This window comes from Corvus kubaryi, unplaced genomic scaffold (genome assembly GCF_017639235.1).
Source record: "Corvus kubaryi isolate FWS band 111438036 unplaced genomic scaffold, C.kubaryi_AGA036_p1.0 37341, whole genome shotgun sequence".
In the NCBI taxonomy this organism is placed as follows: Eukaryota; Metazoa; Chordata; class Aves; order Passeriformes; family Corvidae; genus Corvus; species Corvus kubaryi.
Window position 1 is genome coordinate 1370137 of NW_024581112.1, and position 18390 is coordinate 1388526.

Here is an 18390-nt window from a genome sequence, read left to right on the forward strand (position 1 = left end):
TGTCTTTTCTATTTGGTGCACAGCAACAAATTAAAACTTAGACTTTTAAATAATTTTAAAAAAAACCAACCTGCATATTTTTACTATTTGTACTTTCTTTTCTCATCTCTGGTTATTTCTTTGGGCAATGACAGCAGATAATTTGTTTTCATATGCAGGCTGCAGCAGCAGCTCTAAATGCAAACTTTTAGAGGAGCCTGTGACACTTAAAAGCAAACTAAACACAAGTCAAACTCATAGAATAATTTATGTGGAAAAGAAAGAGTAAACAAGTGAAAGTAAACAGAAGAGTTCAAGGGCAGACACTAGGTCAAACTGCAGTGAGTGCATAGATTTTACTACCAAAAAAAATCCGGAAGTGAATATCAGCTATCAAATAGAAGACACTCAAGCCACTCTGTGCCAGCAGAATAGCTACAGGGGCAGTGCTGGTGCAAAGAAAGATACTCTCTACTTCTTATCTGGACCACAGAGCACTCTAGTCCTCTAAAAAAGCGTGCTATTTTTCTGATGGAGTTATTTGAGCAGTCCTACACTGTTCTTCTACCTACTGTGCTTCAAAAACCCAGTAAGGAAAATCCTTGTGCACAGGGACTCTACATTTTCCCTGCCATTTACCTACCAGCTACTCAACTTGAGCTTTTACACAGCACTGAAAGCTCAGAGCACACAGTTTTGATACCCATGAACGCTTCTTTAGTTGGGGTTTTTTATTCACACCTTCCCCCATCCCAAAAAACAGAGAGACCTGAGCAGACATGGATCCTTTGCCCATGTCAGTACTCAAGGGCAAAAAAATTGTTCTTTGGTAGCTTCAGCTGGATATATCAAGACCCTGTTTGCACAGACCCTTGACTATCCTTTGGACAGGGATCCACACACAGGGATCCACAGGGATCCCAGAACAGGACAGGACCTAATATCCAAAGAACTGATGTCTGGATTTATATACATACACACATATATATATGTATATGGATCTTTCTACTTCTCAGAGATGTAGAAACCTGTTTATGGCATTTTTCAGACTCTCAAACCATTGGAAGGAGGCACTGATATGATATTTCACTCTTCTACCAAATGAAGAGTGAAATGAAGAGCTCTAGCAAATGGAGAATGAAGGAATGGAGCAGTATCTTGAGTATAAGATCAACTCAATCAGGAGCAAATTCCTTCATATTCAAATTATGTGTAACACACAAAACATCATATTTTTTTCAAAAACTTTGGAAAAACAGTAAGCAAATTCTCTTTTTAAAGAATTGGGACTTGAAGGAAGTATTGCTCAGCAAGAGGAAATATTGAGGGGTGGGAATGTAGCCATTTCATCCAATTATAAAATCGGAACAATTATCAGCATCACCGAATACCGAAACAACCCAATTTGTTTCATCCCTCACCATGAAAAATAATTAAAAAAAAAAAAAAAAGCCTGTTCTCTCTGAAATACGAATACGTTTCTTTTATGACTGATTATCTCAGGTTTTACAGCATGACTGCCTGCAAAACCTTCTGATAACAAGCAAAGAAGCAATCACCACTCTGCACACACAACACACCAGGACTAGGGAGAAGATTACAGAAAGGAGTAGAGGAATGGCAGGACAAAGGCAGGAAGAAGAGGGAGAAACAACATTTCTGCTGATATTTCCCACAACCTTTTTCCCAAGCCACACAGCCATTTTCACTCACAGTTGGTCCTTCTTGCCCTGGGAAGCCCAGTCGCTGCTCCCAAGAAGCTGCAGCTTCAAGGGGAGCCAGCAGAGGTTTTGGGGAGCAAAGCAGGGCATGGATGCACATGCCCTGACACTCATGGAGTGGGGAAGGGGCAGTGCCTGCCCCCCTCTCACACCTGAGCCTCAACACTACAGCCTTCGAGCAGGCAAAGGCGAACCTGTTCACATCTTGCGAACAACAGCATGTATCTTATAAACTACAGTGATCAGTGGACTGGGGGGGGAAAGGCAGACTCCTGTCTGTGTAACAGGCTCCTCACCAACTTGCATCAAGGACATAGGTGAGATGGGGCATCGGGAGGCATCTCACTGGGTTACAATTCTTAGGCTGAACCTGCTACTCGTACGATTCAAGATGGGAACGGTGGCCCTGCACAGGCACCAGGTCATTGCTAGTGGTCACTGACAGGCATCCCCTTCTCCCACATTCCCACTAGTCCTGCATCCATCCTCCTCACAGCTTTTCACCCCCAGCCTGCCCAGGAAATGAATTCTCCTGCAGGTTTGCTGTCTGTATGCAAACTATACAGGTTTAAGAGTATCCTATTTCCATTTTGCTCAATTTCATAAGATGTGAATTAGGGCACACAAATGTAAAGTTAATGTCTCAAATTTAAGACTCAGGAGTACCAACTGGCCCATCTAGTGACCTCTATTTCTATGTGGATGATAAAATATGAATGCATGTTAATATGGTCAGAGAGTCCCAAAGCCACTCTGAAAACCCTTTGGAAGAACTGCTCTGTGTTCTTCCAGAGACAGTTTCAATACAAAACTGTTTCAAACATCTCTGTGGGTTCTGAAGACATTTTTACTTTTCCCACTCATAAGTTGTTTCAATAATACATAATTACATTTTACTACCTATATAATCCCAAGCTGAGACAGTATGCACTACTTTACATTCACTGAGACAAAGAAAGAAATTGTCCTCCTCTGCTACTCTCCATCTTGGGAGGGGGAGAAGCAAGGAGGCCTGTATTTTAATGAACATGCTCAGAAGGAAAAAATGAAAACTAAGCAGAAAAACCTCTGCAGATGGCTGTTTAGCCCACACCAATGTATACCTGACTCTGCAGCACACAAAGCTGAGCAGCTTAGAGCAGAATCTCTTTTTCATTGCCCACTTACCACAAAACAGTGTCATCATCTTAAGCAAAAAGTCCTGGATCCCTGCAGTGTAATTTGTGGGTTTTATGTACACAGACATTTTAACAGAGCCCACAGGATAACTGAATACAATTTACATGGGTTCCAACATTTTTTCAGGATGGCTGAATGGCACCGTCTATCCAAGCAGCACGCTATGTACGGGTTAGCTTTATGGACTGTAATAATAAACAAGGCATCTGGAGCAGGCAGCATTTGAATTTCAAAACAGAGCAGCTTATTCTTTGCTGTACCTTCCTGATGGCTAGACCTGGGATGGGTATTTTGCAAATGCTAAATGTCACAGATAAATAAGAGGAAGAGAAAAAAATTACCAGCCGTTCCATCTCCTGCTCCCGAAGTCGCTCTTCCCTCTGCCTCCTGTGATAGTCCATGAGGTCTTCCCTTCCTGAAATTGAGCTAATGCTGTTCTTCCGCTCTCGCATGGACATTTGCAGAGAATTTGGTGTCTGTCTGTAAGTTTCCAGATCTGGGTCATCAAGTTCCATGGAACTGGTGGAAAGGTTTCTTCGGACAGAGAATGACCTGTCAAAATCCACTGGGGAGAAAGAACTACTGGGACTTGTTCCTGAGAGTCCAAGTCTATCAAAATCATCGGGGAGATATGGGGAAGAAGGTGCTAAAAGCATCTTTTTAGCAATTCGAGGGCTTGCAGGAACACTAAGAGTTGAACTGACATAGGGATTACTCCCAGAGACAGAGTTTGCATGTGGTAAAACCCCTGAGCTGCAAGAAGAAAAATTCAGGTAATTATCAGCATCGAAAGCATTCTGAGGTAGATCTTTTTCTCCAAGTTTTTTCCTTTTACTATTACCCAGAGAGCTTCTGGGGGGCAAACTTAATGGCACCAGCTGGTTTTCTGTTGATTTATACAGTCTGGGTAGGGAACGGCTGTACATTCCCATATGACTTAGAGATCCACCAGAGTATTTCCTAGGCCGTGAACCCAGAGTTTCCATCATCACATCCTTGTACTTAAGTGGCTTTATGTGTAGGGCCAGACTGTTTTCAGCATTCATTCTCCTGCCTTGCTTTGGGCTGGAAGGCATGCTGGCTGCCCCAGAATTGCTACCAGGTGAGAGCACCAGCTCGTTCCCCGAGCTTCCATTCCACATAGTCAGGAGAGAGCCTGAGATCTTCTTTGACTCCAGCATTCCTGGGAAGTAGATGTTGTCATAAGATTTATTTCTCTGACTGTACTTTGAGTAGTTAAACTTATCCATGTGTCCAAGGGATTTTTCATTTTCTCTGCTGGCATGAATATCAAAATCTGTCCTTCCTGAACTATACCCACTGAGGGATGGAGACATGCCTGATATGGAACCCAAATGTTTTACAGAGATGCTTTTATCTGGAAGATATGGGCTTTCACAGGGGAACTGCTTGCCTCCTTGAATTTTGTTAATAGAGTGTGTATTTTTAACACTGGAGGAAGGATTAGGTTTAATTGGCATAGGTTGTGAAAGGGTTAAATAAGAGCCAGCATAGTCCCCATTTGTTTTAAATTTAAGAGTTGATGAATATTTCTTCGTGTTGAGGTTTTCCATAATATCCTGGAGACCATTTTCAAGGGAATTCGCCACAGAACCCTTTCCCAAACTAGCATTTTGTAATTCCATCTGTTTTTGTGAGTGGCTATAGTCTGCCATAATCTTACTGGAATCTGTAAAGAAGACAAAACAAGAAAAAAAAAATTAGCTAGTAAGTAGCCTCTTGCATGTGCATGCCTGCAAAATAACGTGAACACTTTTTGCAATAATTACTGTGCTTGTAATAAATGTGTCTCAGATCACTAAGCAAAGGAGGAGATGCACAATTTTCCCATCTGCTTCTGCAGAAGATGGGAGACAGAAAAAGAAGCGGTAGAGGCACAAAACCATACCAAAGTCAGCAACACAGTTGGAAAGAGGCTAGACTCTTTCTTTGCTGTCCTATCCATTGCAGGAGTCTGTGGTTCAACCTTTATAATCCTGAGCCTCTTAAGATATCCATGAAGTAAGGAAGAATTGTTGTCCTGATGTTTTACAGCTGAGGAACTGAGGAACAGGGAGAATATGCAAAGCAGACAGCGGAGTAAAGAATCCAACTCGGGTCTCCCAGGGCCAAAGACATAAGATACTGCTCTGGATCACCTCTTCCTTTAATCTGTGCAGCTAGTGCATATGAGCCCTGATATACTAGTGAACTCAATTTAAAGCTCAGGAGTTTGTCACTTTTCTGCTTACTTTGTGGATGGTCCTGCAAAGCTTAATGGGAAAGTACAAAACCAAGGCACGTTTTTCAAGGTGTTTCAGCTCATGCTCTAAAAATACAAAGCTGTAACTACATCTGCAAAGAGCACTTTGGTTAAAAGATAACCTTAAGGAAGTAGAATGCTAGGCTGCATGACTTCATTCAAAACATCAAACCCACATGACTATTAAAAATACGGACGGGGGTGAAAGTTACAGATCCTAATGATTGTTCAGAAATCTAATTTATACTCAGGAAGAGAGCACAGACCAAGAAAGCCTTTGCTGTGGTGGATGTTATTGTTCAACAAAGTGTCAAGCTCTAGTCTACAGTTCTGAGCACCACTTTGCCGAAAGCAAAGAAAGGAATTCAGCTCCTGATGGTGCCAGTTCCTGCAGGAGATAAACAGGAGCCCCAGCAGGCTTACACTTAGACCTCAGCTGATGTAGAAATGACACCATTAACATTTACAGCAGCTTCTGGGATGTGCTAGTCTACACTTTGAACTAATAAAGCACTTCTGAGTGTCAGTTCCTGCAGTGCCAGCAAGTGTTGTTTCTGAAAGTAAGGGTCAAATCTGGGATTTACTCTTGGCTCAGTCACATTTCACCTGTGACTTCAGCTTCCTCATGAGAAACTGAATTTCAGCTTGTCACTCGGTGGGAAAACCTAATGTGTAAAGTGCCCTTAAAGTCCTCGGAGGCAATACTTTAGTCCTCTCCCAAGTACCGCTTCAGGCAATTGTATCAACCAAGAGACAGAATTTGGGATTCCTGTCTGCCACCAGAACTCATATGACCTGGTTTCACTGAGAATCACTACGTTCACATCTTGTGGAAGGTGGCAATGCATTCCTCCCAAGGGTCCTGGTCTCCAGGACCTTCCTTGCTAAGAAGGCACAACGCCACGGAATTCACCACTGTCCAGGGCATCACCAGTCCTCTGCTGCACAGGCTTCCTCTGCTCAATCCAGGTGTGCAACAACATGTTCTCCTCGATTAGTAAGAGAAAAAGCTGTAATTTTGGGAACAGAGATAACTATCATTACTTATGGAACTGAATAGGCAGCAGATAAAAGGAGCCACCCTTAGGGGACACAAACACAAAAATCAAAGTAAAATAAAACACCTTCTTGACCACAGTGGACCTGGCTAAGCAGTTGTTAATTACAAGCTCTGGTAGAGGCCAGAAACATTAACTTGCACCTTCAAAACTAAACCTCAAGTCTACCTCTACACAGAATTAAATATTTTTATGCTGGCTGTAAATATGGAATTTGTATTATATTTATAATTTTAACACACTTATGATGATGATACAACTATCTAAGTTGCCTTTGAACCAGTGAATTCAGAGTTCTCCATCACACCATCGCCACTTTGAGCAGTGAAACTGCAGTTTCTTATATTGTGATATTTTACTTGACATTTTTTAGCTATTTTCATAAATTTTGATAACAGCGGTGATGAAGTTCAAATGAACAAAAGGATAAATGTGACCCAAATTCAGAAGAACTCTTGTCAGGACAAGACAACGTCACCTGGAAGAATCAAGTATTCATCATATTAGTGGTGTTTTAAGGAAGAAGAATAAGATGTAGAAGTTATTTAAGAGCCCAGATGTAAAGCACAATGGATATGTCTTTTATACTTAACCTTCCATTGTGGAACAGACCCTAATTTCCATCTCAGTCTCTTTTTCTCCTCCCCTCTTCCAAATCTCTCTTAAAACTGAAATCTGATCTCATATGAAAATTGTATTGTCCAAACCTTAACTAACCCAGCTAAGTTCAAATATTTTTGCATAAATTTCACTGGCTCCTCTATAAATAGCTTGGCAGACACATTAATGGGACATTAATAATTGTTCATTACTCCCTTGCAACAGCAGTAGGGCACATTTAATCCTACAAAGACTGGATGCTTTTGCCAAATAACAAGTTAGCTCATGGAAACTTTCATGCCTGTTCACCACAGCAGTGAAGGGTTCATTGTACTTGAAATCCAAACAAGTACAGTAAGAAAAGGTCATGATACCTTCATGTAGTCAATCCAGTTCAGCTTTTCTCTACTATTCCTTGTGCCAGTTCCTCTGCGTTTTTGTTTCCAGCACCACAGTGCCCGCAATCATACAGTTAAAACCCAACTGGACAACAGCACATGTTTAAATAAACCAAAGCTGCTTCCCACCAACCAGATCTTGTTTGCTTTGTTTATTTCTAGGGTAATGTTTGAGTTGAAACTTGATGAATATGCCAGGCTGTGTTACACATCCTGGCTGATGCTGTCTTTGCATGCAGCTCTAGAGACTAAGGATGGGAGCTTCAGCTCGTGACGTGCCCTGAACCCATCCTGCATCCAGGTCAGCCCCAGCTTTCATGCTCAGCACAAGGGTCCTCTGTTTAGCAAAGTATTTGCTGCCTGGAGCTACAGAAGGAAATTCTTCCTTTTTTTAAATTTTTTTTTGCTTTCCATCCCCTCCTTCCTTTTCTTCCTTTCCCAAGTTGTTTAGCTGGGGGTCACTGGTATCTGTTCCAGACAGGCATTAAAGTGATGGGGGAGGGTTGGCTGTCTGCAGCATATCCAGCCGTGGCCTTGTTCTGCCTGGTAAATGGAGTTAGACATGGAATAAGAACAGAGTGCTGATCTTATCCATGTGTCAGGAGAATTAAAGGGCCAAAATCAATCAGAAATTCTGAAAGATCTCAGTGCATTACAAACAAACCTCATTTTAACTGATTACCTGATCCAGCATTCTGGAAGGAGGAGAGGTTACTTCTGTTTGGCATCATATTTCTCTTCTACAGGATGGTTAAAATGACACTAATTTGAGTGAACCAGATAAATTTTGACCTGCAAATAAAGTAAAAAAGAAAAAAAAAACCACGCTGTGTTAAAAAGTGTATTTTGGGAACATTTTTTGAGTGCATAATATAGAACACCACTGGCTTTTCTTATGGTAAAATTTCCACAGACAACTCAAAAAGAAATATGTTAAAAGATATTTGGAAAGGATACTCCATGTTTAATGTGGAGTCTGTGGAAAAAAAAGGTAAAACCTGTCTGCAGTTGTTTATCAGTTTAAAAGACATATAATTTGTTTTGATAATCAGCCATTATCTATGTATGACTCTGTCCAAACTCTGTACAGGCTCTGTACTAGTCACAGCTCCTGAGTTTTGTCTGTGATCCTGTGACTTCCTTAAGAAATGACAAACAAGGTTGCACTTTGCTGCTGAAGACTTTATTTTGAAAGCCCATAGCCCAAGTTCAGCCCACGCAACACCAGCATTCTGCAACCATGAATAAACCTATGCAAAACCAGGTATGTCATCCAAAACACAGAAAATGTTTTCTGAGTTTCCAAAGAAGCCGGACTAGGAATGCAAAGGGATTCTTGAAAGCTCATTTAAGATCAAATTAAAAATTGATATGGCTTCAAGAGAGACTTGGCTTAAAAGAAATGCCAAAATTAAATCCCAGCCACTAAAAACTAAATCCAAATAGAAGACTTCTAGTGAGTTGCTCTATTAAAAGGCTTATTTATTTTTTATGCACATCTCTTTCTAAAAGGTTGACAAAAATTTTTTTAAAAATTGCATCAAGTGACAAAATTCATGGCGACCATCTGTAGGTCCTTGGGCTTAGCTCTGGACAAGCAAATAGAAACGTGTCAGGAAAACAAGTGAAGAATGGAGACAGATATCTGGGGCTCTCTAGAGACAAGCCACCTATTTAATTAACTGCAGTCATGACAGCCCCAAGGTTCCAGGTCTGTGGTGCACAGACTTCCTGTGCCATGCTTTTTCATGTTACTCTCCTGGGAGGACAGCCCTGGGAGAAGGGAGCTGGCTACTGATCCTTGCAGAGGGAGGCTCCTTCATTCTGCCTCTGGCTTCTGCCTCACCTGCTCCCTGCAAGCTGCTCTCCCACAGGGGGCCAGTCCCTGTCCTTTCACTGGGTTCCCCCAGGAACCTCCTGTGCTGGCCTCACTTTGCAATGCTTCTTCTTTCTCTGTAGAGGTCATTTCTCAGTCCCAAAGAAAGTTTCAACCCCACTATGCACACTCTACCCCTCACAGCAAGATGCAGCTTCCTCCAAGATACATAACCCACCACTCCCCGAAAATGACACTACTCTCCAAGGAGCCAGGGTAAGGAAGGAGACCCCCCCAGAGCGCTGCAGCTCCTGAGGGGGCTCACCCACATGTCCAGCCTCTCCAGCACAACAGGACTGAAATTCTCCAGAGCAGCTGATGGGAAAGAACCCAGGCAGCAGAAAGCTTTTCAACCCAATTTTCATCCTCAACAGGTTATTTTATTGACATGAAACATTTACCATCCTTTTTACCTCATTTGTCTTCCAACCCATGGACAGACCCCTTCCCCGATTCCTTCCAGCTTGCCTCAGATCCTCCAAACTCAAAGCCTGCATAGCATCCCAGGCACCCAGCTCTGCTGGAGCGGGGCTGTGGACTGCCCATGGATCCCTGGCACAGCTGCAGCTACAGGCAGCCAACCCCAGCAAGAGGTGACAGCGGCTCTCCCACTTGTCTGCAGACCAAGCGCAGAAGGATCAGGACACAAATCCAGTTAATACTGCCACTATGTTGACACCTTGGCATATTGCTTGTGTCATCTCTATTAAAAATACTGCATTTTGTGCCCAGAGGTCCCCAGAAAAAAACCAAAAACTTAACTTTTCAGGCCGTGTTCAACTTGACACAGAAAACTAGTGACACTCAACATTTCACATCTGTCTGCAACAAAGATGTCACTGTATCATTGAACAGAAAAACCAAACATGGACAACTTGGAATTAAAAGACAGAACAAAGGGTTGTTTAGAAAGACAGGAAGATTCATTGCATTTCCCGTGTCTCTAACATTGCTGCTTTATGGTTAAGAACACCAAAACCCCCATCCTTTCTATTTGTGAGATGACAGCTACCACTTCATCAATGTGACAAACATTAAGGAGAGCACAGCTGAAAGGGAAGGGAATCTATGCAATTAAAAATTCAATCTTTGATTCAATTTGGTGAATACCGGGGTTTGCTAATAACCTTTTTTGAGTTTAAATATTTATATGTTTTCATTTCAGGTTTGATAACTCATTACACATCTCTTTTCCTAGAGGATGAGAGATCAGAGAAGTCATCACTTAGTAATAACTGCATTTAAAGGGGAGAAGAACTTTTTAAAAAGCTTTCCAGTGTAACCAAAACCAAGAAACAATCAATGAATTAATGAGCTAAGGTAACAAACAGCTCAAAATCCACAGTATATGCGGTCTCATGAAATCATATTCTTTCAGATGAGGTTATGCAGGGCCTCCAGCAAGGCTGACTCTAGTTACAGAGCACATGCACGCTCTGCCTTGTCTGGAACGAAGCAAAATTATTTCATCTGGGATTTATAAAGTCATCTGAAGTGAATGTATACAGCATTACCAATCATGTTTCATCTCTACAGTGCCCAGGCCAAATTAAGTTTTGTTTCACTAACGACCAGAAGAAACAGTGATTCACAACTCAAGCAGTGAGTCAAACAAAGGATTCCAATTTTAAGATATTATAACACTGGGTGGCTTTACAGTAAGAACTCCTTTCCTTTGTGCAGTGGTTTAATCCCAGCTGGCAACTCAGCCCCCCCAGCTGCTTGCTAACCCCCACCCAGGATGGGGGAGAGAATTATAAAAGAGGGAAAACATATACTAAATTAATGACAGTTTGATAGATAAAGCAAAAGTCATGCACAAAGCAAAACAAAATAAGGAATTAATCCCCTGGGAAAGCAGGGTTCCATCACTCCAAATGTTTCACCCCCTTTTTCCTTCTTCTCCCAGCTTTATATGCTGATTATGATGCCATATGATGTGGGATATCCCTTGGGTTGGCTGTCCCAGCTGTGTCCCCTCCGAACTTCTCATGCCCCCCCAGCCTTCTCACTGGTGTGGCATAAGAAGGTGCAGTCCTTGACTCAACAGAAACACTACATAGCAACAACTAAACAACATCAGTGTGTTATCAACACTATTCTCATACTAAATCCAAAACACAATGCAGTAACAGCTACCAGGAAGAAATGAACTGTATCCCGGTCAAAACCAGGACACTTCAGTGCAGGAGCCAAAAGCTGCAGCTCAGCCAAGCCACAAGTACACTACCTGTGTACACAGCACTTCCCAGCATTTCATCCGCAGATTTAGGGTGAAGTTCTCCTAGCACATAAGCTTCTCACCTCTTCTTTATTTCTGCCTGGGCTGATACCCACCTCCCGTCAGCAGAGCCTGCTCTGGCACCCACTTTTCTCTTATGTTACAAATCAAGTGGGTTGCAGTGCCTCAGGCATCGCTAAGGCACTTCTCTGACTGAAAATAAACAGTCAGTTTTAAACAAAGCTCTCAAACTTGGCCATCCATCTTTTAAGGCTTTTCTGCTCTTCATTGTTTTTTGATTTTCAGTTTCTCAGTGAATATTAACAGTGAACTCCCTGCAGCTCCTGGCACCTCTACTATCTCTCACATTTCTCTTCAGAAACTCCTACAGCAGTGCATTGCCACTCTTGGAAAACAGACGAAACCCCAATTGATGGAGGGTGAAGACAAAAGCCCATCACTGGCACCGTCTGCACATCATTAGAGTTTCATTTGTTCTGCAACAAGATCCTCAAATGATTAGAGTCTGTTTCAACTACTCCAATAAAACACACACTGTTTTGGAAACAAGAAAGCCTCTTGAATTTTCACACTCTGAACAAAATTTGGTGAATGAGTGCTGATGGGTTCAGTGCCTGGAGATTTCTTTTCCCACAGTATAGCATGCCTACGTTCATAAACAGACTGTTCCATTACCAAGCTGATTTACCTTTTTCCTGCATAATCTGAGGACAATGTACTTATACCTGATTAAATCAAACCTGTTCTAATTCCTGACTTACTCTGCTTATTTACAAACAAAAGTCTTGATAGGCTCAATCTGATGGCAAAGTAAAACTCACTGGAATCTACTGTTTACCTCCAAAACACTTACGTGGAAATCCATCTTTCCCGAAGTCCACTGCCAAACTAAAACAATATATTCACAGAAAGGCACCTGCATAATTTGGTGGAGATTCTGTAGCCACGAATGGACACATCCTTAAGAGACAGCAAAGCCATCTTTGCCAAAACCTGGACAACTCAGCAAGGCTGTGATCTAAAGGTTGCCTTAAACATCCTTCTTAATTTCCTCCTCCTCCTCCCCCACAACATAATACACTAGACCCCAAGCTACAGCTAATTTCCTGCCAGCATAGCCCTGAAACCTGCTCAGTCCCTGTCTTTTCAAGATATAAATCTTGCAACACATAGGTCCCTGCATGCAAGTGAGCACCAGGTCTGGTTACAGGCAAAGGGTGTTTTAGTTCCTAAAACTCACAGCTTGGCACCCTCAGCAACACTAAATAAATTAAAAATCAAGTATCTGTGAATCAGATTTGACTAAGTCGCTCCCTTGCAATCCTGCCGGTTTCCGATGTGGAAAAGGGAGTGGCAGAGGAAGTCGCTCTTATGGCTTACCTCTTCCTCTGAGAAATTATCACACTGGATATTGGAGAAGGAGAAGAAATAAAACAGTGCAACAGAAAACACCCTAAATAACATTATCCCCCTCACAAACCACATATATTTTACTGTAATAACCCACTGACTACTCCAAAAATGGCACTTAAATATGACATTTTTAATTGCTCTGTCTTACTGTTAAAACATGATTCTCTCCTATTTGATAAGGATTGATGTTGTAGGTATTGTCACATCAATTGCTCTGTCCAGTAGATGGACATAATCATTTTAATCAGGTCACGACAGCTGACAATTTCAAATGCACATCAAAAATGAAAACATTCATTACCATGTAAACACTACAGTTGGGTGACTATAAACTGAGGGTCGAGCCGCAAATAGTAAGAGACACAAATAAAAATGCCAGGGAAAAATGTTGGAGCTTTGTAACTTTTGTGCCATAGCAGCTACTCTTACCTGAAACTGAAACTGTTACAGCACTCATTTCAATGAATCTAAACTAATTCCTATGCATTTGGTAATACAAGAGACTAGACCACCTACTCAAACATTACTTTAGTAAACATCACTGCCTCCTCCCTATCTTACAGTCACACAAACCACCGTCTCATCTGGAGTAGCTCATTGAGATAAGTTGAAGGAAGAAGGAGAGTTAATGCTTTTCTGCTCAAACAAAAGCCACAGACAAGTAGAAACATAGTAAAAGAGATTTCTGTTAAAACAATGAACTCCTTTCATCATGCAGCAAAACACGGTTGACAGAGGACAAGCCAAACTCCAGTCATACTCATCTTTTCTATTTCGGTACCTTTCTGGTAGTTAAGCTCAAGAGTCAGTTATCTGACCCAATGACTGTATCATCTCATGACAGTAGTGACAAGCTCCCTGGTATCATTCTGACACTATTTCACTAACTCCTTTCCTATTGGAAATTTGAGTACACTCAAAAGATTTGCAAACTGAAACTTTAAAGTTTCACACAGAGATGGCAAATAGAAAGCTCTGGTGGTGGGCTGTGACTGTTTACTGTGCAGACTAAGAAAACCCAAACCAAACAACAGAGCTGGTGTAGAAATAAATACACTTAAATACTCTACGCCAATATAACTCACTCCTGAAACCCAAGAAATACAGACTTTCTCCATCTAAAATTTCAGGAAGGGGATTGAGTGCAAAACAGTTGTATCCAAATTTATATTCTACAGGAGCAGAAATTCTCACTGTACAAGAGCAGAAAGACCTTAAACAGAAGTTTCTCTGTTCCCATCCTACTTGACATGACAAACTTGCCCCAGGACTACCCTGACAAATTCAATGAGAGCAGGTAGGTAAGGCCCAGAAAATCTAAGCAGATAGAAAAACTAATCAGAACAGCTTCAAAGATCATCCACTCTTTTTTCTTTTTCTTGGATGTCCGTACCATTTTTCCCCCTCTATTGCGTTTTCCCAGTCTCAGGCAACCTTTGCCCATGATCTGCTTTCCTCTGTGCTGATTTCTTTCACTGCCACTTTCGCCTGTCACTTCCTTCCGTTAATCAGTTCTCTCCAGTGCCCACTCCTTCTGACAGCTTCTGTCTCTCTTGTTTCGCTCGTCCATTTCTCCTCAATTTGTCTTCTTCCTGGGATGCTTGCCCCATATTTCCAAATGTCCCCTCTAGCTCTTTAACGCTTCTTCATTTCCCAGCACTCTCAGGGCAGCAAGCATGCCCCCAGACTAAATGCTCCTCATCACACTTGCTTGGCACACCACACTATGACAGTGACAGCTCAAGTGGCACCGGCTGTGGCTGCTGTGCTACCAAGCCATGGGTCTGCCTGCACCAACACGGGGCAGCATTTACCGGCAGGCGCCAGGACTGCATTCCCTTGGGCAAGGAACAGAGATGCTATACCTGCAGTTACACCAAATACTATAATAAAGGAAGTTAAATCAAATGATTCACTTAAAAACTGATTCCACCTGCATGAGACCTGAGTAAGAAAAAACCCAAACTTGGTCATATTTATACAGTTTACTCTACACTGCAGTCTCTGGAGGACCTTCTTTCTACAGGGAAAAACTCCCCCTGGATTTCTGTAGCATCTTGGATGTGCTCCACCAGTCTAAAACAAATGCTAAATGAACAGCACCTCTAAAACAAATCCTAAATGAACAGCACCTGCTCAAAACACTCAGAACATCATTTTATAGCTGCTTGTTTAATTCAGTGGGAAACACTGTTTGCCTTGCTGGCAGTTATTACACACCAGAATTAACTGTTCATTTGAACAAATTAAAATGGAAAGAATACACTACATGTGCAGTGAACACAGCATTAATCCCTTCATTAACAATCACCAGCACTTGCCCACACCCACTTTGATTATTTAATCTTTTCTCTGGATCTTCAAGTGGAAAAGACAAAAAAGATCTTCCCATTTAAACGTGTTCAGTCCTTCTGATCCAGCTCCAGCCTCAAGATGGATCTGCAACCTTTAGCTCACCTAATCTCCACTTCCTATCTAAACTCAAAATACTTCAAATTTTTCATGATGAGCTTTGTTCCTTCTCCACAGTGGTCAACTGATGCCTTTGACTACTTCCAAGGATCCGGTTGATAATTGTATCTGATAAGTATAGACAGTAACTGATATGGAAGAAAATGACCACTCTTCCTGTCCTGGCTGATGGCAAAGATTTCCATATCCTCAGTAAAAACAGAGACACACTAATGAGTTGATTTAGCATTTGTCAAAATAGAAACAAAATAAATTGCTGGTGTAGAAAAGGAGCTGTGTAAAATGAACTATATAGAAATGGTAGAATGTTACTGCTTGACAGCCCTAAAAGTATCTCTTTTTCTGTAACCCTCTTAGTTCAGACTACCCCTCCTCATGACAGCAAAGGTAGGCACTCTCCCATCTTCTGATCACTTAATCTCCTTTCTTTCCTACACTGCTTCCTTCTGTGGTGGGAAAGCAAGCCCATCCTCATCCTTTGCAATTCCACTTTATCATACCTTACTTCCTCCCATCTCTCATCCTTTCCCACGTTAACAACTTGTCTTTGAGGACATTATCCATGAGAATATAAAGAATGCAAAACCAAAAAAGTTCACTAAGCATGAAAACTTGCAAAAAAGGCTGCTCTTGTATCCCTCTTCCTCCAAAAGAGAGGGAAGGTGTGGCACAAAAAAGAAATATTCACCATGTTCTGACTGGCAACATGTTCACCCAGATGCCCTGAAGATGCAGACACAGAGGTTTCGGGAACGTGCAGAGTCAAGGCACAGAGACAAGATGACAGGCTGACAAGATGAGCATTTGGGGGAAAAGGAACTGGTGACAAAAGCCATGTGTGTGAAATCAAGAAAGCACTCAGCGGCAGGAGCAGAAAGCCCATCTCTTGAGTCTTTATGTAAGCGCAGACTGTCTATTTACACTTCTGCACACGGGTAAATTCCTCGGGCAGCTTTGGGGCAGGAGGAGAAGGAGCGGGGACCGTAGTTCCCAGCCCGTTCCTCCCTTTGCTCGTGGGCAGCAGGTATCTTCCCGAGAAAGCTTTGATCCCCAAGCTGAACTCACCACCGAGCGCGGGGCTCCGGGCGCCGCCGAATGCCACCCAGCTGCTGACAGGGCTACACGAGGGAGGACTTAGGAGCTCTAAATCTGTCAGGGGAGACCGAGCCCAAACCCCCGATTTCCGTCTGCAAGCCGATCCGCCGTAACGCCGGGTTCCGCTAAACTCCAGCGATGCCGAGACGGCATCCATCGCCGGCTCAGCCCCGGGAACCCATCCCCGCCGGGCACGGCAGCCCTCGCACAGCCGCAGGAGCCTTTACAAGCCACCAGCCGAACAAAGGATCGTGGACAAAGAGCCTTGTCCCACGTCTTGCCCTCCACCAGGTAGATTATTGACGACGGAAAACCAAACCAAGCAAAGCCAAGCCCCGCCGTTCCTTCCTTGCTTCCTCGGACCTCGGACGGATGTCCCCGCCGCCCCCGGGGCAGAGGCTTTGTTCGCCAGCGGGGACGCGGCAGAACCGGGGGGGAACACCCGGACAAAGACGGAGAAGCGACTAAAGGGACAGGGAGGGAGCCCCGTCCCTTTCAGCTGCGGGGTCCCTGCCGAGCCGGGGGGCAAGAGGGGAACCCCACCCCCCCCACCCGTCAGATGTGGGAGGGGGCCGGAGGCGGGGGAGTGAATGGGGGGAGTGGTGGCACAAACTCCCTTGAAAGTAGCCCAAAAACCGGGGACGGCTGCGAGCAGCTGAGCCGGTGTCAGCCCAGGCTCTGCGTGCCCGAGAGAGACCCTCTTCCCATCCCCGCGGCCGGGAGGGCTTCACCCAGCCCTCGGGACGCCGCTTCCCCCGCACTCACCGCCGCCTCCCGCCGGCGCTCCCCGCGCATCCCGGTCCCCGCCGCCCGCCCGGCTGCTGGAGCGCCGCCGCCCCCGGGAGCCGCCCCCCGCCGCAGCGCCCGCCCCCCGGCGGGGCCGGGGCACCCCCGCGGGCAGAATGGTTCGCTCCCCTCAGGCCGGGGTCGCGGGAGCGGGGCGGGCGAAGGGCAGCCGGCATGGGGGGGAAGGGAGGGAGCAGGGGGTGGACGGGCGAGAACGGGGAAACGGGCACAGGGATATCCCCGGAGGGGCCGCCGTGGAGCTCTTCACGATCCATAAATATGAGTCGCCAGGCAATTTCCTGCCCGCGAGATTAGCTGAGCAAACAGGGCGGCGCTGGCAGGGCGCGGGCCCCGTTTTCCGTGCCTGGGGCTGGGGCTGCGCTTTACCTGCGCCCGCCCTCCACCTCATCTTCCTCCTCCTCCTCATCCCCGGGGAAGCCGTGTTTCAGAGGGGGCTGCCCTCTGCCCTCCCGATCCCGGAGTGGATCCGGGTTGCCTCCGTGCCCTGGTTGGGGCGCCCCTGGCACTCACCCAGCCCGGGGTCACACCTGCTGTTGCCTCTGCCTGGGGTGTCCTGAGATTCAAGATTTTCTCTTACCTGAGAAAAGTACGCCCATGGAAGTATGTGTGTATACATAGATACTCTCGTGTGTATGCAAAAGACCCCCGTCCATCCCCGTGCATCACCGAAGGATGCAGCTGCCACCCCCAGCATTTTGCTGTTCCCAAAGCAGGGAACGGGCTGGTGAGCCCGGCCGGCCCTTGCTGGAGGGGTTTTCACACCAAAGCAATCCTACAAACCAGCACCAGATCGGCAAAACTTTCGCCAGAGCAGCGCGTCTCGCCCGTCCCATGTTCGACAAGCGGCTGGAGGTGCCAGCCCGGACCCTGCAGGGATCCTGGCTCAGGAGGCTGCTCAGAGACAGAAGCAGCCAGGCCACTGGCGGGGTTGGAGCTGTTACATTGGGAAAAAAAGGGGACATAGCCTTCGGGGAGGGGTCGTCCCACGCCCGGGATCACTGGGTGCTGGCAGCCCAGGGCGTATAACCAACCTTCGCTTTCCGAGCGCCTGTGCAGTGTCAGCTTGGTACGGCAAGCCCCGGCGGTGAGAGATGCGAGCCAGCCTGGAGGACTCAGGGCAGTGAGCCAGAGTATCCTGCATAGAGATCTTGTTTCGTGCTGTGTGGCCTCGTCACTCTACCTTTCCCCGTTTGTTTCCCAAAGAGGAAATTCGGGAATAGCAGCACTTACCTGCTGTGCAGGGGTCCTGCGCGATGGGTCGAAGCTCACCCAGCACTCGGCCAGGTA

At 44.8% G+C, this 18390-nt stretch overlaps 1 protein-coding gene across 16 annotated transcripts in view; it reads right to left on the minus strand.

Annotated features, from left to right (window-relative positions):
- The window catches only part of PHLDB2 (pleckstrin homology like domain family B member 2), a 65767-nt gene extending 47377 nt beyond the window's left edge, over window positions 1-18390 (minus strand). For 4 of the 16 annotated variants that reach the window (XM_042031554.1, XM_042031552.1, XM_042031548.1 and 1 more), the window contains exons 1-3: window positions 16267-16806; window positions 7881-7990; window positions 3221-4569 (exon numbers count right to left, since the gene is read on the minus strand). In XM_042031554.1, coding sequence (XP_041887488.1) covers window positions 3221-4569; window positions 7881-7929 — 1398 coding nt within the window. In that variant the 5' untranslated portion in view covers window positions 7930-7990; window positions 16267-16806. Of the gene's footprint in view, window positions 1-3220; window positions 4570-7880; window positions 7991-9836; window positions 9871-16266; window positions 16810-17061; window positions 17105-18333 lie in introns of those variants that run through there. The other 12 variants (XM_042031544.1, XM_042031538.1, XM_042031551.1 and 9 more) reach the window with 9 other exon arrangements.